Here is a 24315-nt window from a genome sequence, read left to right as displayed (position 1 = left end):
AATTTTTTTTTAATTTTTACTATTAGTAATTTTTGTTGTTGGGCTATTTTTTTAGGGCTTGTATATTTTTTTTTTTAGATTTTAGATCTATAAATTTTTTTATAGTCACTAAAATGAGGAAAATACTAGCGCTACAAACTTTTTTATAAATTATTAATGTAAAAAGTGGTTAATAGTAAGAAAAAAATGTTGTGAGTAATGGGTCTATGTGCGAACCAATAAGAATTTGCTACCAAAACAGTTTGTAAAAATGTTATAAAAAAGTTTGTGAATATAACATTACTTTTAAAAGAATCAATGATATTATTTAAGAGAAAAAATATAATTTTATAAAATAAAATTGCTAAAATTAGTATATATATATATATATTAATAATAATATTTTTTTACAAAAACTTAGTGGGAATCCAAAGCTAGCTACGTCCCTGGTTAAAAGTAGGTTACAATTTCTAACTTTTAATAAAGAAGACAAAGTAGGTTTAAAAAAACTGTAGCATGTGGACCACATGAGAGAATTAATGAAGAGGAAGCATAAGCCAGCAACTTTTCTCGACAAAATAATAGCAAACTTTTGGAGATAAGTTATATATATATATATATATATATATATATAAAAAGTTGGATTCAAGTTACACTTAATGTAATTCTAAGTGATGTTACATCATCCAATAATTCATTATAAAATTCATATTTTGAAAATCCCACCATTCAATTATATAATCTGTATGTGCTTAATACTCGTACCAATTTTCATATCAATTGGATATTATTACCTTTCGATCAATAAACTTATCTTTTATGTATTATTTTAAATTACAAAAACTTAAATTTAAACAATTGATTGATGACATGATTATTAATATTCGACCACTTTGAAATTTTACAAGTATAAATAATATACAAAAATAATGTAATCTAACGGTAAATTTGTTAAAAATCGCATCCAATTAAAAAATATTAAGTGGTGTAATTTTGCTTAAGTTACACCTTATATAACTTAAACCTAACCCATATATATATATATATATATATATATATATATAGGCATATCATTTTCAGATTCAAGCAATGCAAATGAGAACGAGATCTTCTTTTGTATTTTTTTAAGCAATGGAAATTAGAGCATGTACTACATCTACGGGAATCTAATGTCTGTGTGATGTTTGATATTACGTACCATGTTACATCATATGCATGACGGAATCTAATGTTAAAAACCACGAGAATATGTACTAGGCTCTCTGCCTATTTAGTATTGACATTAATTTATTGGAATAACAAACCCACACTTATTATTAGTAGGGCCACAATGGCTGAGTCTTATAATTCTATACACCGTTTCATACTTTTCAATTCCATAATTTCTGAGTCAGTATTTATGAAGAGCTTTTAACGTCTGATGAATATTAGGTAAGACCAAACTAATGCTATGTGAAATTTGGGGTTACATTTACATTGCAATATTGTATGTGTCTACCATTTGATACAGATGTTAGAAATCAGTATCAACAAGAGGACTTAATTTTTTGTTTTTGTCAAATTAAAGAAAACCATGGAATTCATTCTTGACACAGAAAAATCTACTCTGCTTCTTGACATAAGCGTTGCGACTGCAGTGATGATTATGCAAGGATCTAAAAAATTACTGAGAAGGGGGTGGTTTCCATAGGTTTATTTATTTATTTATTATTTTAAAATTTTAATATAAAAACTTAAGTAGAAAGGAGATGACAAAAAGATTATCAGAAGTTAACAGGTAAGAAATTTAAAAAGTAGAAAATTATTAACAAAAATCATTGGAGTTTATGATATAAGCGCATGAAATTTGATGACCTACTCGTGAGTAAAAGTCATTGCTTTATGGCCATGACCTACATCTTTTTTATTATTTTTTTTTTTTTTTTGGGAAAATGCATTCGCTTAGGGCTTTAATTAGTAATTTTTTTTTTCTATTTATGGTCATTTTTCTTTTTATTATAACTTTCAATTTAAATTTGAGAATAAGGCCAGTTTCGTTTGTTTTAGGACATCTCTTAGAGCATGTAGGATTTGATTTGGTAATTTTCTCAATTTTGTCTTTTTTTTTTATATAATTTTCCCTATTTTCTGGCCTAAATTTGTGCTTAACACAAATTAAGGTGTATAGGCATCTTTTAGTTGCCCTATAGGTACTTTGAGGTTTTCTAAGAGCCTCCTAATAGTCCTGCACTTTTATTCCTATTTAACTATACTGTAGCCTCTAAGGCAATTCATTTTTCTCCTTAATAAAATTTGATAGAGTTTTCTCCTATATTTTTCTCCTAGATTCCAAAATTTCTCATTTTTATCCTATAAAATTTGAAACTCTATGGGTATACCTTTCATGTGGGTTTGGAGATTTTTTTTTTTTTTTTTTTCATTTAATTATTCAAAATCTATCAAGAATTTTGCAACTCAATTAGTATATTTCCATGCACGAAATGTTTGGAAATTAGGGGGGACGGGTTCAAGCCATAAAGTTAGGCAAAGTTTAAAAAATATATATTAAAAAAAAAAAAAAAGTAGTATTTGAGGACATTATGACAATGGTAACAATAAGATATATTCTTCTTCCTTTTTAAGAGTGATGTTACTAATATTTACAAATTTTATTGCATAATGCTAGGGATAGAAAAATTGGACACGACCCACAAACCCGAACAACATGAAATTAACAGGTTATGAGTTGAAACTTAATCGATTCGGTTCATATTTAGGTTGACACTATTGACTCATTTAATAAATGGGTTGGGTTACTATTTAACACATAAAACCCGTTTGACCCATTTGAGTCGTTTAATTAAACGACATTATACCAATATACCCTTCAAACTCTACGTATATAAACTTATTAGTTGTTGTGGTTTATTTCTCTGACATATTGTGATTGCTTATCTATAATATTGGGATATACTTTAGTTTTGAATGGTTATTTGTGATGCAGTTACTCGTTAGTTCTGAATTTTATATTAAAAATATCTATTTGTTTGTTTTTTCATAATTTTTTTTCTTCATTTTGATAAAATATGATAAATAGGTTAAGACTGGCCCATTTAATAAATGAGTCATGTTAGAATTGAGGAATCTTGACCCGTTTAGTAAACATATTGGGTTAGTGTTGACCTATATAGTTAGATACTCATGAGTTGACACTGACACGAACCTGACACGTGAACACGAATTGTCACCCCTACATAATGCTTACAAATTAATTATTATGTTGTTAATGTGATGCCAAATACATTCATTACCGTATTAAGTGTAATCATCGCGCATCCTTAGTGCAGTGGTCACTCCACAAGTATACATGCTTGTGAGGTGTGGAGGGCAAGGGTCGGGATTCAAGTTTTTAGAAGGGAGTTTCACACACATATATACTTAGATTAGGATAGAGTAAAAATTCTATCTTGTATTAAAAAAAAAAAGTTTAATTTTTTTTTATAGGATATTATATGTAGTTTGAATCAATCTCTTTTACTTTTGACAATAATACATAATATAACACCTAAAGTTTTATTTTGATCAAAATTAAAATGTCGATATTGGCATTAATAATGTGTGAACTTTAGCTTGATAGAAGACGCAAAATCTAAAAGAACTATTATTTGACAATCCATGACAATTTCTCTTTTGGTCAAAATATTATTTTATTTTTTTGATAGGACCAAAATTTTATTGATACTGTCGCTGGTGGATTTGAGAACATGAACTACAATAAAATCTTTGGCCAGGTGTCGTCCAAGGGAGTAACACTTAGATACTTCTAGAGCATGAAGAATTGTGCTCTTTCCTCTTACATTCATGGTGTGGTCTATTCATTAAATTCATGGTAGAGTCCATTGTAAATGTAAGAGAATGGAGCATCATTTATCTATGCTCCAAAAGTACCTAAGAATTTTTCCATCCAAGAACTCATAGTTAGTACTAGAAGAGAAAGACTTACTAAATGTGTTAGAGATTAACCGGTTGGGTTTAGGTTGATAAATTTAAGTGGGATATTTTATATTTAAATATTAATTAAATGAATTTATTTAATACTAACCAAATTAAGGTTAATTTAATAAATTTTATATAGATATAATTTGTTTAAATAATACTAACTAAACAATTGTTGATTTCATATAGAGAACTAAATATTATAGTTCAAGTATAAAATAAAACAAAAAGAAAGAAAATTTATATATATTTAAAAAAAAAAAAAAAAAAAAAAAAAAGAGGTTTATTACTTTATCTTCGATATAATGAGATGCATGGTTAAGTAAAATTGTAATCTAATTTTAATTTTATATTCTGCTTTTAAGAGAGAGATAGAGATTTTTTGGTATGTGGTTAACATTGACAATCTACAATGTAGGTCTTGTAGAATATTGGTTTATAAAAATTAAAGTCTCAAGCTATTCGGAGAAATTAATTATCATTGATGATCTAGCATGTTTACAATATTTTTCCCCAGATTGTTTAGGGTTTCAATTGGGTTAGGTTTCTATTGGTCTAGTATTTGGAGTCCTTGATAGAGATGAAAAAAAGAAAATGCTAAAGTTTTTACTACAAAATGTTTACAAACTTCTTCTAAAAAAAAAAAATTTACAAACTTATCAGATAATGAATGTGATTGGTGCTTCGTTTTATTAGGTGTTCCATTTTATTTTTCCCATTGAGGTCGAACCTAAACCAGTTTTAGAGATAGCTACCCATATATTGATAAGGGATGTATGAATTCTCTAATGGAAGGAGAGAGGTGCAGGGAGAATCAGTGGAGATAGAGGGTAGATTCAGTGGAGATTCGGGTTGTGTTTTCAGATCATTACCACCAAGACTTGCTATTCTTCAATTCTTGGAAGAGATGAGAGTTCTTTGAGAGAGAGCCATTGGGGTTATGTTAATTGTGGGTTGGCATGTTAAGACAAGACACAACCGTGGGTCCCATAAGCTGAGTGAAATTACAATAGTACCATTCTAACTCATTTTCCAACTCAAAAACGCCCAAAATGTGTTTTCATTTTCAGCAACTCATCAGTCATCACTCATTTTGTTGAGTTATGGGTGATGAAATTTGAAAATGAAAACTTGGCCAAACATGCTTCTTAGGCATGGGACCCACCAAAAGGGAGTAATGGGTGATTAAAACACCTAAACCAAACAGCTTCTAAATTATCTACTAAATTATCTAGATTAGACAGTCAAATCTTTTTTGGTCAAAACGGGATCTAATATGTAAGTGCACAAAAATGGACCGAAGTGGACACAAATGGATCGAATTGGACGAAATATTGAATAGACCGAAGTGGATAGAATAGGACCAAATAGACTGAATAGGATCAAAGTAGACCGTATAATACCAAAGTGGACCGAATAGGACCAAAGTGGATAGAATAAGACCAAATAGAACCAAAGTGGACCGAAATAGAATGGATCGAATAGCACCAATGTGAACTGAATGAGACCGAATAGGACCATTGTTGATAGCAAAGGACCGAAGTTGACTGCAAAGGACCAAAGTGGACTAAATAGGACCAAAGTGGACAAAATGGACTAAATAAGACCAAATAGGACTAAATTGGACCAAATTTTATATTTTGGTGTTAAAAGAGAGATAGAGATTTTTTGGTATGCGGCTAATGTTGACAATCTATAAAGTAGGTCATGTAGGATATTGGTTTATAAAAATTAAAATATCAAGTTATTAGGGAAAATTAATTATCATTGATGATTTAACACTTACAAATTTTTTCCCAAATTATTTAGGGTTTCAATTGGGTTAGGTTTCTATTAGTCTAGTATTTTGGAGGTCTTGCTAATGATGAGAAAAAGAAAATAGAAATGCTATGTCCACAATATTTTTACAACAAATCTTATGTGGTAAGTTGTTACGAGTTGTTATTAAAGGGGCAGAAAAGTAATTTCAATGGAAGGTTCAAACTAGAGCCAATAACAACTAATCGCATATGATTTATTGTGAAAATATTATAGATATAGCACCGCTCAAAAGAAAATGCTAAAGCTTTTACTACAAAACATTTACGAACTTATCTAGCAATGAATATGGTTGGTGAACTTCAACAAATTAAATAATGAATGCTTGAATGACTTTTTTATATTTGGTGACATATTAATCTATAAGCCATATGTAGTAAAATTTAGAAAAATGCTAAAGTTATTGCAAATTTTACAACATAATCTTTATAAACTGATGTGACAATGAATTTGATTGGTGGATTTCAAAAAGATAAATATTAAATCAATAATTTACATTTTTATTATTTGGGACACATTAATTTGTAAATGGTATAAAGTAAAATATGAAAAAAAAAATTTATGAACTATAAATTTAAAGTATTCATGACGTCACTCATTTTGGTCTATGTGATGGGGGTGGAACATTTTTAATAAAGGGGTAGAGAGATCTTTTTGTAGTGGAGCCGTGGAGGCCTCAGGCCTAAGCCTTGAGCAGTGCAGGCCTTAAGTCCATTAAAGAATTGAGAAGAATTCTTAAAAGAAAAATTATAGAGTAACAATGTATCAGAGTGTTTACCTTCTTTACTGTCTTCTTCTTCGGCCTAGCCCATGCTGGTGGGCTCTTCGGATTGGGCTTTAGGCTCGCGGCATCTACCCACTCCAGCTAAAGTACAATTGCTACAAAAACTTACTTGATTCACATCACATTTGTTCCTTTGCGGCTTTGCCAGTACAGTATTCAACTTCAATGTCGTTTGTGTGTGTAATCTATAAAAAATTATTAATAACTATCATAATTTTCAAATTTTATTTTTTCTTAGAATTATCAATTTTCATATTTAATTTAATATTAAATATATAAAGACAATCAAAGTAAATTTCATTTGGAGTAATAAATATCATAATTATCAAAATTCATATTTATATACAGAACAAAAGAGAGATAAAATCATTTTCTTTTAGATAAAAAAATAATATAAAATTGAGGATATTTGATTTTTGATTGACCCAAATTAAAAATATTTATAAAAAAAAAAAAAAAATTGGTTGTCTTCATAATATTTTGCCACATAAACTTTTGAGTCCTCTTAATTTTGTGTGCACACACACATATATTTAGTTTAATTTAAATTTAATTATATATTTAAACCCTCAATTAGAATCTTTTCTATAATTATATATTTAATATTTCCATATAAAAAAAAAGTCAATTTTTTTTAATATCTGCTAATAACTATTATAATTTTCAAATTTCTTATTTATATAAAAATCTGAAGATGGATAATAATAATAATATATTTCGTAATAGAATTACTTTTTTTATTATTTATATGAAATACTTTTATTTTTATTTTTTTATGGCCATGGAGAAAATGAAATACTTTGATCTTTGGTCTACGTAATTGTAAGTTGCAACAGATTCTCAAAAAAAAAAAAAAAAATTGTAAGTTGCAACAACAACCATCCCGTCACTTTGGTAGTAGAGTAAGGGCTGGATATTTGCTATCCAATGAATCCGGGACAAAGTATAATTTTGTTTCATAGGGAATTAAGGAAAATTTCCTTTTTTGTGGACTCCAAACTTGATTTATACTTATCGGGTAAAGAAAAAGATTATCTAGAATTTACCCGCTTAGGAAATGAAGATCATCAAGGATTCTTGTTGTAATCAAGATTAAAATCATCTAGAATTTCTTTTCATTAGGATTCTTGCAGGTGGCAACAAAACGTGAAAAAAAAATGATAAGAACCGTGTATAAGAATAAAAAAGTTTAGGTTTCTTAAAAAATAAATAATTGAAGAAAATTTAGAGATGATATCAACTCTGATAAGTGATAACAACGGATTATATATATACATATAAAAGTTGGCCAAGAAGAATTTGATCAATGAGACTTGAAATTGGTTAAACTAGATCTTAATTAATAGCTAATTAATAATGACTTTTCAAAAAAAAAAAAAAACTAATTAATAACGAGTGTAGACACTTGTATTATGGTGTATATATATATATATATGATTTGATGCTTTCCTACATGTTTTGCATTCCAGCATATGCTTGTTATTTTTATTTGCATAAAAAAAAAATTTTAAAAAAAAAAAAAAAGCGAAATAGTGGATATATACCTCTTATTTGCATTATTATTATTATTAATCATAATAAACACCGCATAAAAAAATATCATAATTAATAACTGGATATATACCTCTCTCACGTCCAGATCTCAACTATAAGTAAACTACGGTTTTACTTGACCACTTCAAAATCAAATCCCATACCAACAGAGATTTTCCTGATATAAAGCATAGAGTTGTGCGTAAAATATATAATATATTCCTCTTCCTTGATTTCCTCCAAAGCTTATGATGCTAACAATGAAAAACAAAACATGGTTTTCAAAGCTTTCACTTTTCTTACTTCTGTATGTTATTTGGTCTCTGTTGCAAGCACCTACTTTGGCAATCAAACAGGTAATTAATAAGCATTATATCTCAATCTCCATGCATTTACCTGTTAAAAGCTTTCTTTTCTATATTTTTATATATATATATATATATATATATTTGCATGCATTTTCACAATTAACGAAGTACAAAAACTAATCTGTTTTCTTTTTCTTCATTCTGAAAATTTTACTCTTCTGCATGCATTTTTACAATTTACAAAGTACAAAAACTAATCTGTTTTCATTTTCTTCATTCTGAAATAGTCTTATATAGTGTACTTTGGATCACATGCACACGGTCCAGAAGTTTCTGAGGCTGATTTTGATCGTGTGACTGATTCTCATTATGACTTCCTTGGATCATTCTTGGGAAGGTAAGCAACGTGGTACCTAATTTTTGTGTTTAGAAAAAAATTACTTTTATTTTTTATTTTTCATTTGTTTTCATGCAGTAAAGAGATTGCAAAGGATGCAATTATCTACTCGTATCAAAGACATATCAATGGTTTTTCTGCCAACCTTGAAGAGGAAATGGCAGCTGAAATCGAAAGTGAGTTTATAGAAACATGTAAGCAATTTCATTCTCTATATATGTATGTATATATCGTGCTAAATAGGTATATATTAACTGCCATGCAGAGCATCCAAAAGTTGTGTCGGTTTTTTTGAACCAAGGAAGACAGTTACACACAACCCATTCATGGGAATTTATGTTAATGGAAAAAGAGATCGGGGGTGTGATACACCCCAGTTCCTTGTGGGAAAAGGCCAATTTTGGTGAAGACATAATTATTGGAAATCTTGACACAGGTAATTTCTTTTCCGGGCTTTGCTTTGTTCCTCATTACTAGTATTTGTTTTGCCACCCAATGTCAGCATTTACTGTAGCCTGTAGGTCCTACTAGGTCCCATAAATCTTGGCATGGGACAATGTCCTTTCAAATTTTGATCTTTTGAAATATAATAAGTCTACCCCTACAATATTTTTCACAAACTGTTGGCAAGTTAATTGTTAATGTGAAAATCATTGACAATTTATCTTCTTAAAAAAGTGTGAGAGAAGTTGTGTCAAACTCAAATTTTCAATCTATTAAGTCCCGGATTTGATGGTATTGTAGGTGTATGGCCAAAATCAAAGAGCTTCAGCGGCACAGGTTATGGACCCATACCATCAAAGTGGAAAGGAATCTGTCAAAATGATACAGTCCCTTGCAACAGGTCTGCTCTACTTAATGATTCAGTATCTTTGCCATATTGGCTTAGTACTGACTACTGATTGTTTGAAATTAATCCTACTCTGCTACTCAGGAAATTTTACTTTTATATGTTTTTTACATCACACAATTTCTCTTAACTTCGTTTCCAATGAATAAATTTGAATATTTCTTGGAAGTCAAATTGGTAAAACAGTAAATTATCAAAGAAACCATTAGTTCAAATTCCATTATTTAACAAAACATGATCTTATACCATTACCATTATGCTGGTTACTTTGGCATAAATTCAGTTTCACTTTCTTACTGTCATATATATATGTTGGGATGGCTGTAATCTTGTACTAGCACTAGCATCATTTGCTTAAAATTGTACATTCAAATGCACAACAATAAGCTCAAAGGTCCAATATTCATTCTCCAATGAAGTGCAAGCATTCCTAAAAACTTAAACCCTTTTTTTTCCTGGTTGATTTATGCAGGAAACTAATTGGAGCAAGATACTTCAACCAAGGATATACTAATTTTACTGGGCCACTCAACTCTGCACTTAATAATGCACTTGACCATGAAGGCCATGGTTCTCACACACTATCAACTGCAGGAGGGAACTTTGTTCCTAGCGCAAGTGTACTTGGTGTGGGCAATGGAACTGCCAAAGGTGGTTCCCCAAAAGCCAGAGTTGCGGCCTACAAGGTCTGTTGGAAACCAATTAATGGGAGTGAATGCTTTGACAATGATATAATGGCAGCCTTTGATATGGCCATACATGATGGGGTTGATGTGCTTTCTATGTCACTTGGTGGCAATCCAACTGATTACTTCAATGATGGTATGTCAATCGGGGCATTCCATGCTGTTAAGAATGGTATTGTTGTAATAAGCTCAGCTGGAAATTCTGGACCAAAATCTGGAACTGTAACAAATGTTGCACCTTGGATGATAACTGTTGGAGCTAGCACCTTGGACAGAGAATTCGAATCTTTTGTTAAACTTCATAATGGGAAGCAATTCAAGGTTTATCTTTCTATTCCTTCCCTCTTTTTATGCAAAAAATTCCCTAATTCTATCATTTGTTTTAAGACTTTAAGTGCTCATTTTATACTAGGGAGCAAGCATGTCTAAACCTTTGCCAACTGGGGATAAATTCTACCCACTTATTAGTGCTGCACATGCTAAAGCTGCTAATGCATCTGCCAAAGACGCGTAAGAACAAATTGTATATGTAGTGACTTACTATTAATTGTAAGTGTAATTTTCATTGTGTTTGTGCTCTGCAGTATGCTCTGTAAACCAGGTACATTGGATCCGAAAAAGGCCAAGGGTAAAATTCTGGCCTGTTTGAGAGGGGAAACCGCAAGAGTAGACAAAGGTGAACAAGCAGCTCTTGCTGGGGCAGTTGGGATGATTCTTTGCAATGATAAGCTCGATGGTAATGAAATTATTGCCGATCCTCACGTACTACCAGCAACACAGATTAACTATAAAGATGGTGTAGCAGTCTTTGCCTACATCAATTCTACTAAGTACTTTCTCTTTCACTCTGTATATTTCTCTCTCCAACACCAAACAATTTTGTCAATTTACTTATTAGTTTTTTGAATTAACAGTGATCCATTGGGATATATTACGGCCCCGACAGCAAAAATTAACAAAAGGCCTGCCCCATTCATGGCCTCATTCTCGTCCGTAGGTCCTAGCCAAGTTACACCCGAGATTCTTAAGGTTTGGCTATGAGTCTAATCTTGTTTTCTGTGTTGGCTGAAGTAATATTTTTCTTACATTTCACTACCAAGTAACCAATTATTTGCTTTTCTTAATGTTCAGCCGGATGTTACTGCTCCTGGAGTGAACATCATAGCTGCCTACACTGGAGAAGCAAGCCCTTCAGAAGAAAATTTTGATAAGCGTAGAATTCCTTTTATCACCATGTCTGGCACATCTATGTCCTGCCCTCATGTTTCTGGAGTTGTGGGTCTTCTTAAGAAACTCCATCCTGACTGGAGCCCATCTGCCATAAAATCCGCACTCATGACAACCGGTAAGACCTTTAATTGAATTTGATTCAGCTCTAAACATCAGATATACATGTATCTTCTCTTTTATCGGAGGTGGTATTGTGTGTGAGTGCGAATCTCTCTTATGGGGATATGTCATTCACTTGTGGAGTTCATTCCCATGTGAGAGAGATGTTGCATACAACTATGAGTCTATGACACAAAATAACAAGTTCTGTTACGTGCATTGTGAAAGAAATGATTCATATGCATAGGATATGACTGTGCTTCTGTTACTAATTTTCTCTTTGGTGTATCCACTTTTTAACTATATCTTGTACCTACTTTTTGGTGTGTGTGAATGTTTTCTACAGCTAGAAGAAGGGACAACACTAAGAGTCCAATCCTAGATGGATCTTTTATCAAGGCAACGCCATTCAATTATGGTGCTGGCCACATACGACCAAACCGTGCCATGGATCCTGGTTTGGTCTATGACTTAACTGTCAATGATTACTTGGACTTTCTTTGCGCTTCTGGCTATAACCAAACTTTACTTGAACTCTTCACCGAGGCTCCTTATAAATGTCCCAAGTCAGCTAGTCTTTTGGACTTCAACTATCCATCCATAACAGTCACTAATCTATCTCGGTCAGTAAATGTGACTCGAAAGCTCAAGAATGTTGGCTCACCAGGCACCTATGTAGCTCGTGTCCGAGAACCCATTGGAATTTCAGTTCATGTTGAGCCTAAAATTTTGAAATTTGAGAGTATTGGAGAAGAGAAGAGTTTCAAGTTAACTGTGACCAAGAAAACTGCTGGAATGGGAACTGAAGACTATGTATTTGGAGTGATAATTTGGTCAGATGGCAATCACTATGTAAGGAGTCCAATAGTAGTTGGTATGCCTCTGGGCCACTGATTAGCAAGATAGGCTAGTGATTAGTAATTAGGAGTCAACCTCTGGTTAGTAGCACAGTAATAGATTCATTGGATTTGCTCTCTTCAATTGTTTTAATATTCTTGTTCTTTGTGTCATTTTTTGGATTAGTAAATGTGATTTTTGACTAAGAACAAGAGAGAAAGCTGTGATTGAATCTCTTGGCATTGCTCACTTCTACATAATGACTTGTAATAATAATAATATAATAACTAGTGTAAGAAAAAAAAGAATTAAATAGGCTGTGTACTCTTTTTCACACCTCTAAAAATGGCATAGAATATTGGTTTAATAGAAACCGAATTCAATTAAAATTTTAAATTGTTTAAAAAAAATGTTGTTAGTGAGTTGAATCATCATTAACAATTAATTCCACTAATGATTTGAGGCTGTAATTTTTGTGAACCAATTTTCACACAGTAGGTAGATTACCAATATTAGCCACTTAATCTCTCACACAACTACACACCAAACAATCTCTCTTTCTCTCTCTTATTATCATTTTTTCCCAATGAATGTATCATTTATAAAATTTTACTAATAATACTTAGTCGTTTATGTAGAAACAATTATTTTTTCAGTATTATTAGTCGTTTATGTAGAAATGATTATTTTTTCAAAATCAAATAACCGATTATATCCCAAAAATATTAAATGGACTAGTTATTGCCTTAAAATTGCTAAACTTGTAAAGTTCATCTATTCCAAGGTAAAATATTTTTCTATAAGACAAAAGTATTTTTAGAGAAAAATACTTGGTTTCGGTGTTTGGTTGTATTCTTATATATTCTTTGGAAAACTTTTTAAGATGAATTTTTTTTTTTTAAATTTTCCTATATTTTTTACATGGACATTTTTTTTTTTTTTTTTGACGAAATTTATATAGACATTATTGATGGCTATTTTTGCCAGAGTCCTATAATCCCAATGCAAAGCAAAACCCGGTTCCTTTTGGGTTTGTTACACATATTTTGTAGCAAATTTTACTCTTTCATGTGTGGCCCAAGCTCATGCAATTTAAATGAGGATTTAAGGGAGTGTGGTATGGTGGATAAGATTGGGCTCATTTGTGTTTTTTCATGGGTCCGAAGCATAGATTTTGCTAAGTGGGTTGGGGTCACTTGCAAAATCTGACCCTGTATTGGCCACTTTCATGGATGGATCATCTTGTCTGGTTTGCCCTTGGGCTCATTTGTGTTTTTTCATGGGTCCGAAGCATAGATCTAAACATGAGATTTGATATTACTCAAATAATTGATAGGCACATTCAAATACATAGTCTTGTAGCATGTGATGTGATACCTCTACCACTCACAATTTGTGCAATTTTATGTGCTCCTAGCATTACTCATCTTCTCATTCTTATCTCTCTAATGTCTTCCCTTATCTTGTTTTATTCTCTCAAGCGTTATCAATTACCAAATCCCAGTATTCTCACATCCAAAATTTCATCATCACCGTCAATTCAAAATTATTTCTTTAGTTTTCAATCTTCTTTCTTCCTAATAATCTGATACTCTGGTCCTTTTTCTCTCTCTCTTCTTCTCTTTCTATGTTTTAGTCAGCTCCAAGAATGCCTGCAAAATTTCTCTTTGAAAATGAATGATTCGACTTCTATTCACAAAACTTTCATGCCAACGTAATGTTTTCTCCATTACTTTATTTCTTTATTCTCTTTGATCTCTCTCTCTCTCTCTCTCTCTCTCATCCCTAAACAAACAAATTAAACGGTGAGATCCAGTAATGGTGGAACTTTTGGTGTTGGACAAATGAGATTAAAGCTGGAGATTTTTAGCAAAATTATGTAAGGGAAGAAAACAGGAAAACTCATGCTTGGTTCCACAAACTGGACAGTTTGACCAGGGAGATTCAGGTTTTTATGTTTAAAAAACCTGATTGATGGCCGATTTTGGGTTAACCTAGTATGATCATTTAGTCCGGTCTAGATTTCAAAATCATGCATAAGAGAATGCCATCTACATATGGATGAATCCAACTGTTTATCAATATATATGAAACATGAAAAATAAAATTATCAATTTAAAGCAAATTACCCAATTAAGTCCAATTAATTAATTTTCCAATTGATTAATTGCACAAATAAACACAAAAAAAATAACAAATCCACAATACACACTCCTTAACACCACAAAGTTTTTACAATGAGAAAAAACCCTACAATGGGTAAAAACTCTTCAAGGCTTATAAATTCTACCCACTTATTTTGGTCCTCTGTTGTGTTGCACTATCAAAGCAGACTTCTTTGCAGGGGGTAGGATTTTAAGAGTGAGGTTTGCTTATTCGGATAGGATATGGTTTATTATGGATTGGAGAGGCAGAAAGATAGCTGAAACTACTTTTTGAAAAAAAAAACAAAAACAAAAAACAAAACAAAAAGGAATCAACTTTTCATCATCTTTTTTATATGAAATAGATGTACTTGCTCTCTTGTGAGGTCTAGCAAACAAGATTTTTAATCCATACATCTATTTAAAATAAAATAAATAAATAAAAAACTGAAAATATTAGGTTTTTAGTCTAAAATGGTTTATATGCAAAATCATGTCTTAACATTAAATTAATTAATTAATTTTTTTTTTTTTTTAAAAAGAAGAAGAAGAAGAAGAAAGGTCCGGCCATTCAGGTCAAGCCTGGGTATCCGCATGCAAAAATTTCAAGCAGGGATAAGGTATAAGCAATAATTGGGTTTCAAGGTCCGGGCTTCCACAAATAAAGATTTTGGGTCAGGTTCAGGTATACTGGATCCAAATTCCAAACCCAGCTCATAGCTTTCCCTAATTAGACCTTAAGCAACGTTAAAAGGCTAATTGGTTCAAGGTTAAGGAACTATGGTTTTGAAGGGACTAGGGGGTGTTAAAAAAGTTAAAAATAAAAGACTCATTTGATAAGATTCTCAAAAAAAAAAAAAAAAAAAAAAAAAGGACCGATAAATAATCTTGTCCAATTGAATAAAGTTTGATATATCTCATTATCTTAGTTTGAAATTGAATCGATCGATACAAGATTGCAAATGACAAAACGAGAAAAAGGTCACTACCAAATTTTAAAAATGTGGTCAATAAGCAAAGGCTTAAAGGCTAACCTCATCACCCCATCAACTTGGAACCAACCCATATCCACATATACATCTACAGTTCTCCTTCACATATTATTATGGTTTCCTTATAACGGTCGAATTCACATATCAAACAGTGCTTGCTAGAGCTATTTGCTATGCTAGCAAACACAAACACCAACACCAACACCATGTTTTCTCCACCTACGACTACGAGGTTTCTACAACTCAACTCTCCATTCTCCTCCTTCTTACTACCTTCAAACCAAAGGGTTCTCTATCATGGCCACAGCGGTCGCCGCCTTGGTCGGCTTCAGACATGTAGACATTCCATGTTTCTCAATACAAAACCTGTCCTTAAAGATGGTACTCTTAATATCAAAGGTAAGGAAGCATTGACGGGTGTGCCTGACAATGTGGTTATCACGCCATTGACGGATTCATCAGCATTTGTTGGTGCCACTTCCACTGGTGATGCTAGTTCCCGACTTGTGTTCAAGCTTGGAGTCATCGAGTAAGCATGTTCTTTATTTCCTTTTATTTTTGTTTTTTATTTGTAGCTTTTTAACTTTACAATCGGATTGTTTTACTTTATCTAGTTTCACCCATTTGGAAAATATTGTGTTGTATTCTAGTATGTGCTTATTTTTATTTCAATCAAATCAAAGTGAGACATATTATTTTCGTTCTAAACATCAAAGTTAGTTGTGCATTGCAGTTACCTTGACTCATTAAGTAGTTTTGTTGGTGGGTTAATTGATCACATTTTATTCATGAAATGGGTTGGATTGGTGTTAGTCTGGATACAGCAAAATAATTCTACTCTTATAGTCGAATAAGTGACCTGGGTTTGAATCCCACCTACAATAAAAAATGCCATCAATAAGTGTTCCATCTTTCACATCTATTGATAATTGTGGTTACCAAAACACAGCTTTATGGCATACAATTGGATAATTAGTCTTTTGATGCTCTTAGTGTATTCTTAGTTTTGAAATTGGTCTTTAATTTGTGTCTCAAGCTTTAAACTTTAACCGGTTCATATCTTAATCCTCTGTTTAATCAGTAATGATATCAGCAAGGGTTCACTAAATATTATACTGTGTTTGCCCACGGAAATGTCTTTTATCTCACATTCAATCATGTCCATTGAAGATCCAATTAGAATTAATTCCTAATGATATTTTCTTGATGCAGGGATGTGAGGTTATTGTGTATATTTAGATTTAAAATATGGTGGATGATACCTCGAGTGGGGAATTCAGGCAGTGACATTCCTATTGAAACTCAGATGTTGCTCCTGGAAGCAAGGGAAGGACCGGAAATTGATGCAAAAAATAAAGCAACTTCTTATATCATTTTCTTGCCTGTGCTAGATGGTGAATTTAGAAGTAGCTTGCAGGGGAATTCATTAAATGAGCTCCAGTTCTGTGTTGAAAGTGGTAATATTTCAAAGTTCTGCTTATCCCCTTTTTAAAAATTTTTATCACATTTGTTATTGATATGAAGCATAATGGAAATCTGGTGTAAAAATTTTCTTGCCGTCCAGCACTCGTTGTGCCATATAATGTTAAATAAACTTACTGTGAAAATTTATTAGAGAAGTTGATGCTACTGGATAAGTCTGACTTATCATTTGCACTAATCTCACTATGTATAATGTACCAAAAAACCAATAGATTATGTTTTAGGACCATCTAATTCAGCTGAGCTAGGTTAAGGCTTTGCACTCAGTTGGGTTTGAATAAAAACAGGATGCAGCCACGGGTATATTATGTCTGAAGGTTGATAAGGACGAACTTTTTGTCCCTTCTAAGAGGAGACAAAAGAAAAAAAGAAAACCAATTTGTTCCTACTCACCAATTGCCTTCTCAAGTTTCTCATATTCTATTATTCTAATGATTAGAACGTTCTATGTATTTTGACAGGTGACCCGGAAATAGTTACATCAGAATCCCTAAAAGCAGTTTTTGTGAATTATGGAAACCATCCATTTGATTTGGTCAAGGAATCTATGAAGTAGGTTAGCCCTCCAAGAAAGCTTTAGGTTTCAAGTTAAGTAAATTTCTGAAATTACTTAGGACTATGGCACTTAATATTAGCTTTGTAGCATGGCAGCTCCTGACTTTTATGAATTCAAGCAGCAGACAGAGGACATAAACCATATGAGATTGTGAAATCTAAGTTTGCATATTTTCGTTAGTAGCTGGTAAAAAATTTATCATCACTCTTCTCATATGCACTTTGGACCATATGCAGGATTTTGGAGCAGCAGTTTGGAACCTTTTCACTTAGGGAAACCAAACAGGCAAGTCAGCCAACCAATTTTGTGTAGCAGACCAAGTAAATTTAGTCAACTTGTGCTTGCAAGAAACAAAAGAAGAAAAGTAGAGTCCTCTATAACTTTCGTTTCTTTGTTATGATTTTATGATGCAGTTGCCTGGAATGTTAGACTGGTTTGGTTGGTGTACCTGGGACGCCTTCTACCAGGAAGTTCATCCTCGAGGAATCAAAGATGGCCTTAAAAGGTTAGTTCAGTTTCTCATACATTTTCTCTTTATATTCAGGGATTTACAATGATATGCAAAACAAAGCTCTTTATTACAAGTTCTTTCATTATATGTATGTCAGGATTGTTCACTTACATAGTCAGGGATGTTGACATATGCCTATTGGTGAGGAATTGAGTTGTGATGAAATAATACTTGATTATCCCAGCCTCCCAGGTGTGGAATTGAGTTATGATGAAAAATTTTGAGGGGGATGAAATTGAACTCTAAATAAATTATTAATCATCATTTTTGGGGATACTGTGTAGGATTTAAATATTCCCATATATGTAAGGTTGAATGGAAAAATCAAGTAAAATGAGCATTTTGGATGGTTTTGCGCCTTACAAAAGGAAACTACTGATATGCTATCATAAGGATGTTGCTTATAATGTATTCACATATCTCTTAAGTGAGATGTGTCTATTATATATCATCTTTGTTTGCCACACAAATATAAGGAGGAAGTGATGATATCTGATTCTCACATTGGCATTGCAGTCCATGATTCACTTATTTCTCCATATATCAAAAGTTGCTTCTATGAGCTTGCGCGGAAGCTTGTTTTGCCCTTAAGAAGTACTTTTTTGGATTAGCTGTTTCATATTTTCTTTTTTCTTTTCCACTTACCTCCGTGGGTTGCTTGGAAACTATTTTTATTTAATTTTATATCTGTATCTCCCAGTTTATCCCAGGGAGGCACTCCAGCAAAGTTTTTGATAATAGATGATGGCTGGCAAGATACAATTAATGAATTCCAAAAAGAAGGGGAGCCATTTGTTGAAGGGTCACAGTAAGTCTACTCATTATTCTCTTGTCGCATGACAGAGTGCATATTTACCTTCCGTATTGCTTGAAATTGCAGGCATGGTGGCAGATTACTCAGCATTGAAGAAAATAATAAGTTTTGGAGAACAGAAAATGAGCCTCAAAGTGAGGCACAGGCACCAAGTGGTCTAAAGGATTTTGTTACAGATATTAAGAGAACTTTTGGCCTTAAGTAAGGTTCCAAGACTGACTTTTTCCCCCCTTTTTTAATTATGATGGAAATCTTCAATAAGTAAGATTGTAGCATAAGGTTGTTGAAGAGTAGCTCATCCTCAACTCCATCTACAAATACCAGGTGTAAAACTAACAGTGTGGTCTCCATATTTGATTGTCTTCCTTACAAGTATCTTAATTTCTTCTATACATTTTTTTTTTTTAGTTCTGGACATTTCATTTTCTTTATCTTTCTTGAAATTCTCAGGTATGTATATGTATGGCATGCCCTGATGGGATACTGGGGAGGGCTTCAGCCAAATGCATTAGGAACCAAAAAGTATAATCCAAAATTAAGATACCCAGTACAGTCGCCAGGGAATTTGGCAAACATGAGGGATGGATCTATGGATGCAATGGAGAAGTATGGCGTTGGTACAATAGATCCTGCTAAGATATCTCAGTTTTATGATGATCTACACAAATATCTTGTTTCACAGGATGTGGATGGAGTTAAGGTTGATGTTCAGAACATACTGGAAACTATTTCAAGTGGTTTAGGAGGTCGAGTTTCTCTTACCAGACTTTTCCAACAAGCACTTGAGAAGTCTATAGCCGCCAACTTTCAAGACAACAGCATTATCTGCTGCATGGGTCAGAGCACGGACTCCATTTACCAGTATATAACTATTTCACTACAATTTCCTGCCAAATTTATTTTTTAAACAAACCAAAGTGCAGTCTGAAAATTTTTCGTGCACATTAAATTTCATGAATTGCAAAATGCATGGACCAAATAAGAGGGACTATGCAAATCATTTAATAGGCCTCTCCTATAGCTTTTTCAATTGAATTGTTTTAGCAATCTAACAAGTTACACACCTCCATAAAATTTGGGAGACTATATGTATAAAGCAATTTAAGACTTGAGAGTAGATTACTACAATCATATGAGCCAACGAAATTTTGCATTGGGAGATATTTTTCCATCATTGACAATTAAATAATGGGATATCAATCATTACAAGTGTGAAACTTAACCTGAAATGGTTTTGGTAAGATTTCCTCAAGCATCGGTACATGTGACACCTTGAATTTCATTTTAGTGTAGGTATTTTAACCAATATAATGTAATTTATATTCCAATTGGACCAAGTGAACCTTTCAGTCATCTTGGCATATCACTTCTTTATAAATATTATGCCATCTTATGAGTGCTACTTTAGGAGATTATTTTATATGCCAATATTTCTGCATACAACATAATTTCTTCTCCGCATTTGCTAATGTAGTTCAAAAAGAAGTGCTATTACAAGAGCATCCGATGATTACTACCCAAGCAACCCAACCACACAGACACTACACATAGCTTCTGTGGCTTTCAACAGCATTTTTCTTGGTGAAATTGTTGTCCCAGATTGGGACATGTTCTATGTATGGCCTAGCCTTCACATCATTTTATCTACTGCTTTATTATCCAGTTTTTAATGACTTTATCTTTCAACTATCAGAGCAAACACGATGCAGCCGAGTTTCATGCAGTTGCTAGGGCTGTGGGAGGTTGCGGAGTCTATGTTAGGTAAGTAAGAAAGATTACCATGGAGATTCAGATGCTTGTTGAAATATACAAGGGATTTATGAATGTCATTTCTAGCCAATCACTACATATAATGCACAAAGAGAAACCCACAGTCAAACCCTACTCTGTTATTTATATATGTAATATGTATGTCTCTTTACATTGTATTGATGCATGAATTATTGGGGTGAAGTGTATTTTTATCTGTGCTCTTCCTTTGAAATGGTTTTGCAACAACTAATTTACTACATTTGAAATTTGATAACAGTGACAAACCTGGTCAGCATGATTTCAAGGTACTCAAAAGGCTGGTACTTCCTAATGGGTCAGTGCTCAGAGCTAAATACCCCGGTAGGCCAACACGTGATTGTTTATTCGATGACCCAGTTATGGACGGGAAAAGGTATTTACCTTCCACTTAAGTTGTATAATATTTGATAATATATCATTCCTCCTGACCAGATTGTGTGAATTTTGATCAGTCTTCTGAAGATTTGGAATTTAAACAAATGCACTGGAGTTTTAGGCGTATTCAACTGCCAAGGAGCAGGAATCTGGCCCTGCTCAAAAAGTAATGCTCAAGGAGATCTTAGCTCTGAGTTATCTGTCAAGGTCTCTCCTACAGATATAGAGTATTTTGAAGAGGTCTCTGGGAATCTTTGGACTGGAGATTGTGCAGTATTTTCCTCCAGCACAGGTTCTTTCATTTTTCCAAACAACATTTTTATACAAACAACTCATACCATTCTTAGTTTCCTTAGATAGGAGATAACAAACACAGTGTGTACATAGAGGGATAGAACAATTTCTCATCAGTCTGTCTATTTCCGATACATCTGTTACAATTTCAGGGTCTTTGCTGCGATTACCAAAGGAAGAAAAGTTTGATGTCACATTGAAAGTTCTGCAATGTGATGTCTTTACTGTATCTCCAATTAAGGTTAGCTTCTTTTACTGGCTCATCATTATTTTTGAGTTATGAAATATGAAATCTTTTTGGGTTTTGTGCAGGTCTACAATAAAAAGATTCAGTTTGCACCAATTGGATTGATAAACATGTACAATTCTGGTGGAGCCATTGAAGCAATTGACTTCTTTAGTGATTCTTCTAGTTGTGAAATACATGTCAAGGGGAGAGGATCAGGTAATTTTGGAGCATATTCCAGCACAAAGCCGAAGTCATGCTCGATAAACTCAAAGATTGAGGAATTTGACTTCAGAGATGAAGACAATCTTTTGACATTAATAGTTCCTGACAGAACCAGTTCTTGGGACATTGCTATATGTTATTGAGGCCTTATTTTTTTAGCCAATCTCTCACTTCAGTATTATTACTATTCTTAAAACTTATAATAAACAAAAGAGAGAAATAGTCAATAAACGAAAATGTAATTCTTGAACTAAATGTTTTCTTCTGCAACATTTGAGAAAATTGTGACAGATTTTTGTTTGAGTTGATGAACATTTAAAAAAGAATTATTAGAAAAGTATGATGTGGAGTTGTTCTAATTGTTTAGCCTGAAAATAAAGAAAGAAATAGAATTTGCTTGCACATGAGACATGTTACAAGACGGTGGATGGTGACAGATTTTTGTTTCTGGTTTAGATATCCAGCTTGAGGTGTAACTTGGCTGCACCTTGAGAGACTTTCTAAACACTGTTGCTGTGTTGCATTTTTTTTTTTTTTTGGCTTATTTATTATTGCTAGTTAGACTGTGTCGTCTAATTTCAGGCATTAAGCTTTGTGTATTTTATGTTGTTCTTGTTCTAATGGTGTGTACTTGGGGTGTGGAAATTTTCCTCAATTTTCTTTATTATTTATTAACAAATGACTCTCAAAATGGAAGTTGTGTTTTTCTGATATGCTCAAGTGGAGTTATAACCTTATTTTGAGGATGCTCTAGACCCTTACAATATAATTCTTATAACTTCTCATTAACTGAAATATATTCAAAAATGACAATTGATGATTACATCAAGTGAACAATCGTGTGGCTTGTTCTATTTTTTTTTTTTTTGGTTAAAAGTGGCTTGTTCTTTTTTTCAAATGTGAAGCCATAATGAAATGAAATGATAAGTTTAGGTGGAAAAAGCATTTTGAAAAAAAGAGCTTTAAAATAGTAATTACAGCTAGCTACCGATAACTAATGAGAGATGCTACGTCCACAATATTTTTACAACATTTTCATAACAAATCATAATTGGTTAGTTGTTTGTTATTGGTTCAAATTTGAATCTAACATTAAGATTACTTTTTTGCCCCAACAATAATAATCAATAACAACCTGCCACTTAGGATTTGTTGTAAAAATGTTGTGAACATATCATTTCTCATAACTATAAGCTCTAGTTCAATTGACACATTTTCCCTATTTAACATAAAGAAAGGGGATTCAAGATCCATTATTGTAACTTACTAATATAATAAAATAAAATAAAAAGATATTAATTACAACCATGTAGCTTTTTTTAATTATGAGAGTCAATTACAACATGTAACTTGACAATATTTTTTGTTGAAGAAAAAATAGCATAGTACATATTCCTCCATTATTCAATGGATAGTCTTCAAATAACATGAAAAGCACGAAAGATTAGTTAAGAAAAGTTTTGAGTGACAAATACATGTGAAAAATAATAAATTATGTGAAGTCAAGTGATCCATATGATGGACACAGGTCTCCATAGTTTCTGATAGCTTATTTATATAGTATTTAATATTTATTGAGAAAATATAGTTTTTAATAACTTTTATGACAAAAAATTAGCTTATTTATAAAAACCTAAAAGTTTGACTATTTGCAAAAAGTTAAAACAAAAAACAAAAAGTGAAAAAAAAAAATTAACTATTCCCAACCACACTTCTAAACTTCAAATTAGTGTGAATAAAAGATGTTACACCAAAATTCGTAGATGTAATTACAGCCGATTTGGCCTTTTATAGTGAGAGTTCACAGACAAAAAAAAAAAAAAATGTTATGTCAAGTGATGGTTAAAAAATGGGAAAAGCAAGGCGAGGCAAGGCCCAATATTCCATCGGATGGGCTTTGGGGAAAAAAATATATATTGCTCTATGGAAATGAGTTTAATTTAGTTATTATACTTAGAGCATTTTCGTCAACAATTGTAAATGCTATAAATGTTATTTTTTAGCATCTGAAATCCAAAAAACCCACTCCATCAAAACTTCTATATGCTATAAAATTTGCAATCTTGCTATAGTGCACTCTCATTTTTGAGAGCACACTGTAGCAAGATTGTATAATATTTTATTATTTCTAATTCTCTCTCTCCTTAGAGCATTCTTATTAAGGCTTCTAAATGCTAAAAATCTTATATTTTAGCATCTGAACACCAAAACACACATTCCATCAAAACTGGTATATTGTAAAAAATTTACAATACTGCTACAGTGTGCTCTCATTTTTGAGACCGCACTGTAGTAAGCTGCTATCTTTTTTTAATATTTTTTCTTTCTCTCTCTTCAGACTATCACTTTCACTCTCACTCTCTCATTCTCGTTCTCTCTCATTTCTCTTTCTTAGATTCTCCCTTTAGT

General features: G+C 32.3%; 2 protein-coding genes across 2 annotated transcripts; both read left to right on the top strand.

Annotated features, from left to right (window-relative positions):
- Positions 1–8296: 8296 nt before the first annotated feature.
- On the top strand, positions 8297–12753 carry LOC115992323 (subtilisin-like protease SBT5.4). The gene is made up of 11 exons (XM_031116478.1): positions 8297–8445; positions 8685–8794; positions 8873–8970; positions 9060–9230; positions 9539–9638; positions 10117–10651; positions 10743–10840; positions 10915–11160; positions 11245–11359; positions 11462–11675; positions 12006–12753. Exons 1-11 carry the CDS (start codon positions 8338–8340, stop codon positions 12551–12553), a joined length of 2343 nt encoding a protein of 780 aa, XP_030972338.1. The 5' UTR covers positions 8297–8337; the 3' UTR covers positions 12554–12753.
- A 2957-nt stretch (positions 12754–15710) lies between these two features.
- Positions 15711–22243, top strand: LOC115990584 (probable galactinol--sucrose galactosyltransferase 2). Its single transcript, XM_031114400.1, has 14 exons — positions 15711–16161; positions 16845–17089; positions 17576–17666; positions 17907–17955; positions 18084–18175; positions 18882–18989; positions 19062–19196; positions 19446–19856; positions 20470–20611; positions 20689–20756; positions 21025–21159; positions 21239–21453; positions 21608–21696; positions 21768–22243. Exons 1-14 carry the CDS (start codon positions 15806–15808, stop codon positions 22047–22049), a joined length of 2418 nt encoding a protein of 805 aa, XP_030970260.1. The 5' UTR covers positions 15711–15805; the 3' UTR covers positions 22050–22243.
- Positions 22244–24315: the final 2072 nt, after the last annotated feature.

This window comes from Quercus lobata, chromosome 5 (assembly GCF_001633185.2).
Source record: "Quercus lobata isolate SW786 chromosome 5, ValleyOak3.0 Primary Assembly, whole genome shotgun sequence".
NCBI classification, from domain to species: Eukaryota; Viridiplantae; Streptophyta; class Magnoliopsida; order Fagales; family Fagaceae; genus Quercus; species Quercus lobata.
This window is presented reverse-complemented; position numbering and strand designations above follow the sequence as displayed.

Coding starts and splice junctions, on each gene's coding strand:
- LOC115992323 (XM_031116478.1), top strand. CDS start 8,338: ATGATGCTAACAATGAAAAACAAAACATGGTTTTCAAAGCTTTCACTT. Junction 10,652..10,742: donor ATAATGGGAAGCAATTCAAG/GTTTATCTTTCT, acceptor ATTTTATACTAG/GGAGCAAGCATGTCTAAACC. Junction 11,676..12,005: donor ATCCGCACTCATGACAACCG/GTAAGACCTTTA, acceptor TGTTTTCTACAG/CTAGAAGAAGGGACAACACT.
- LOC115990584 (XM_031114400.1), top strand. CDS start 15,806: ATGCTAGCAAACACAAACACCAACACCAACACCATGTTTTCTCCACCT. Junction 20,612..20,688: donor CAGATTGGGACATGTTCTAT/GTATGGCCTAGC, acceptor TTCAACTATCAG/AGCAAACACGATGCAGCCGA. Junction 21,697..21,767: donor TTACTGTATCTCCAATTAAG/GTTAGCTTCTTT, acceptor GGTTTTGTGCAG/GTCTACAATAAAAAGATTCA.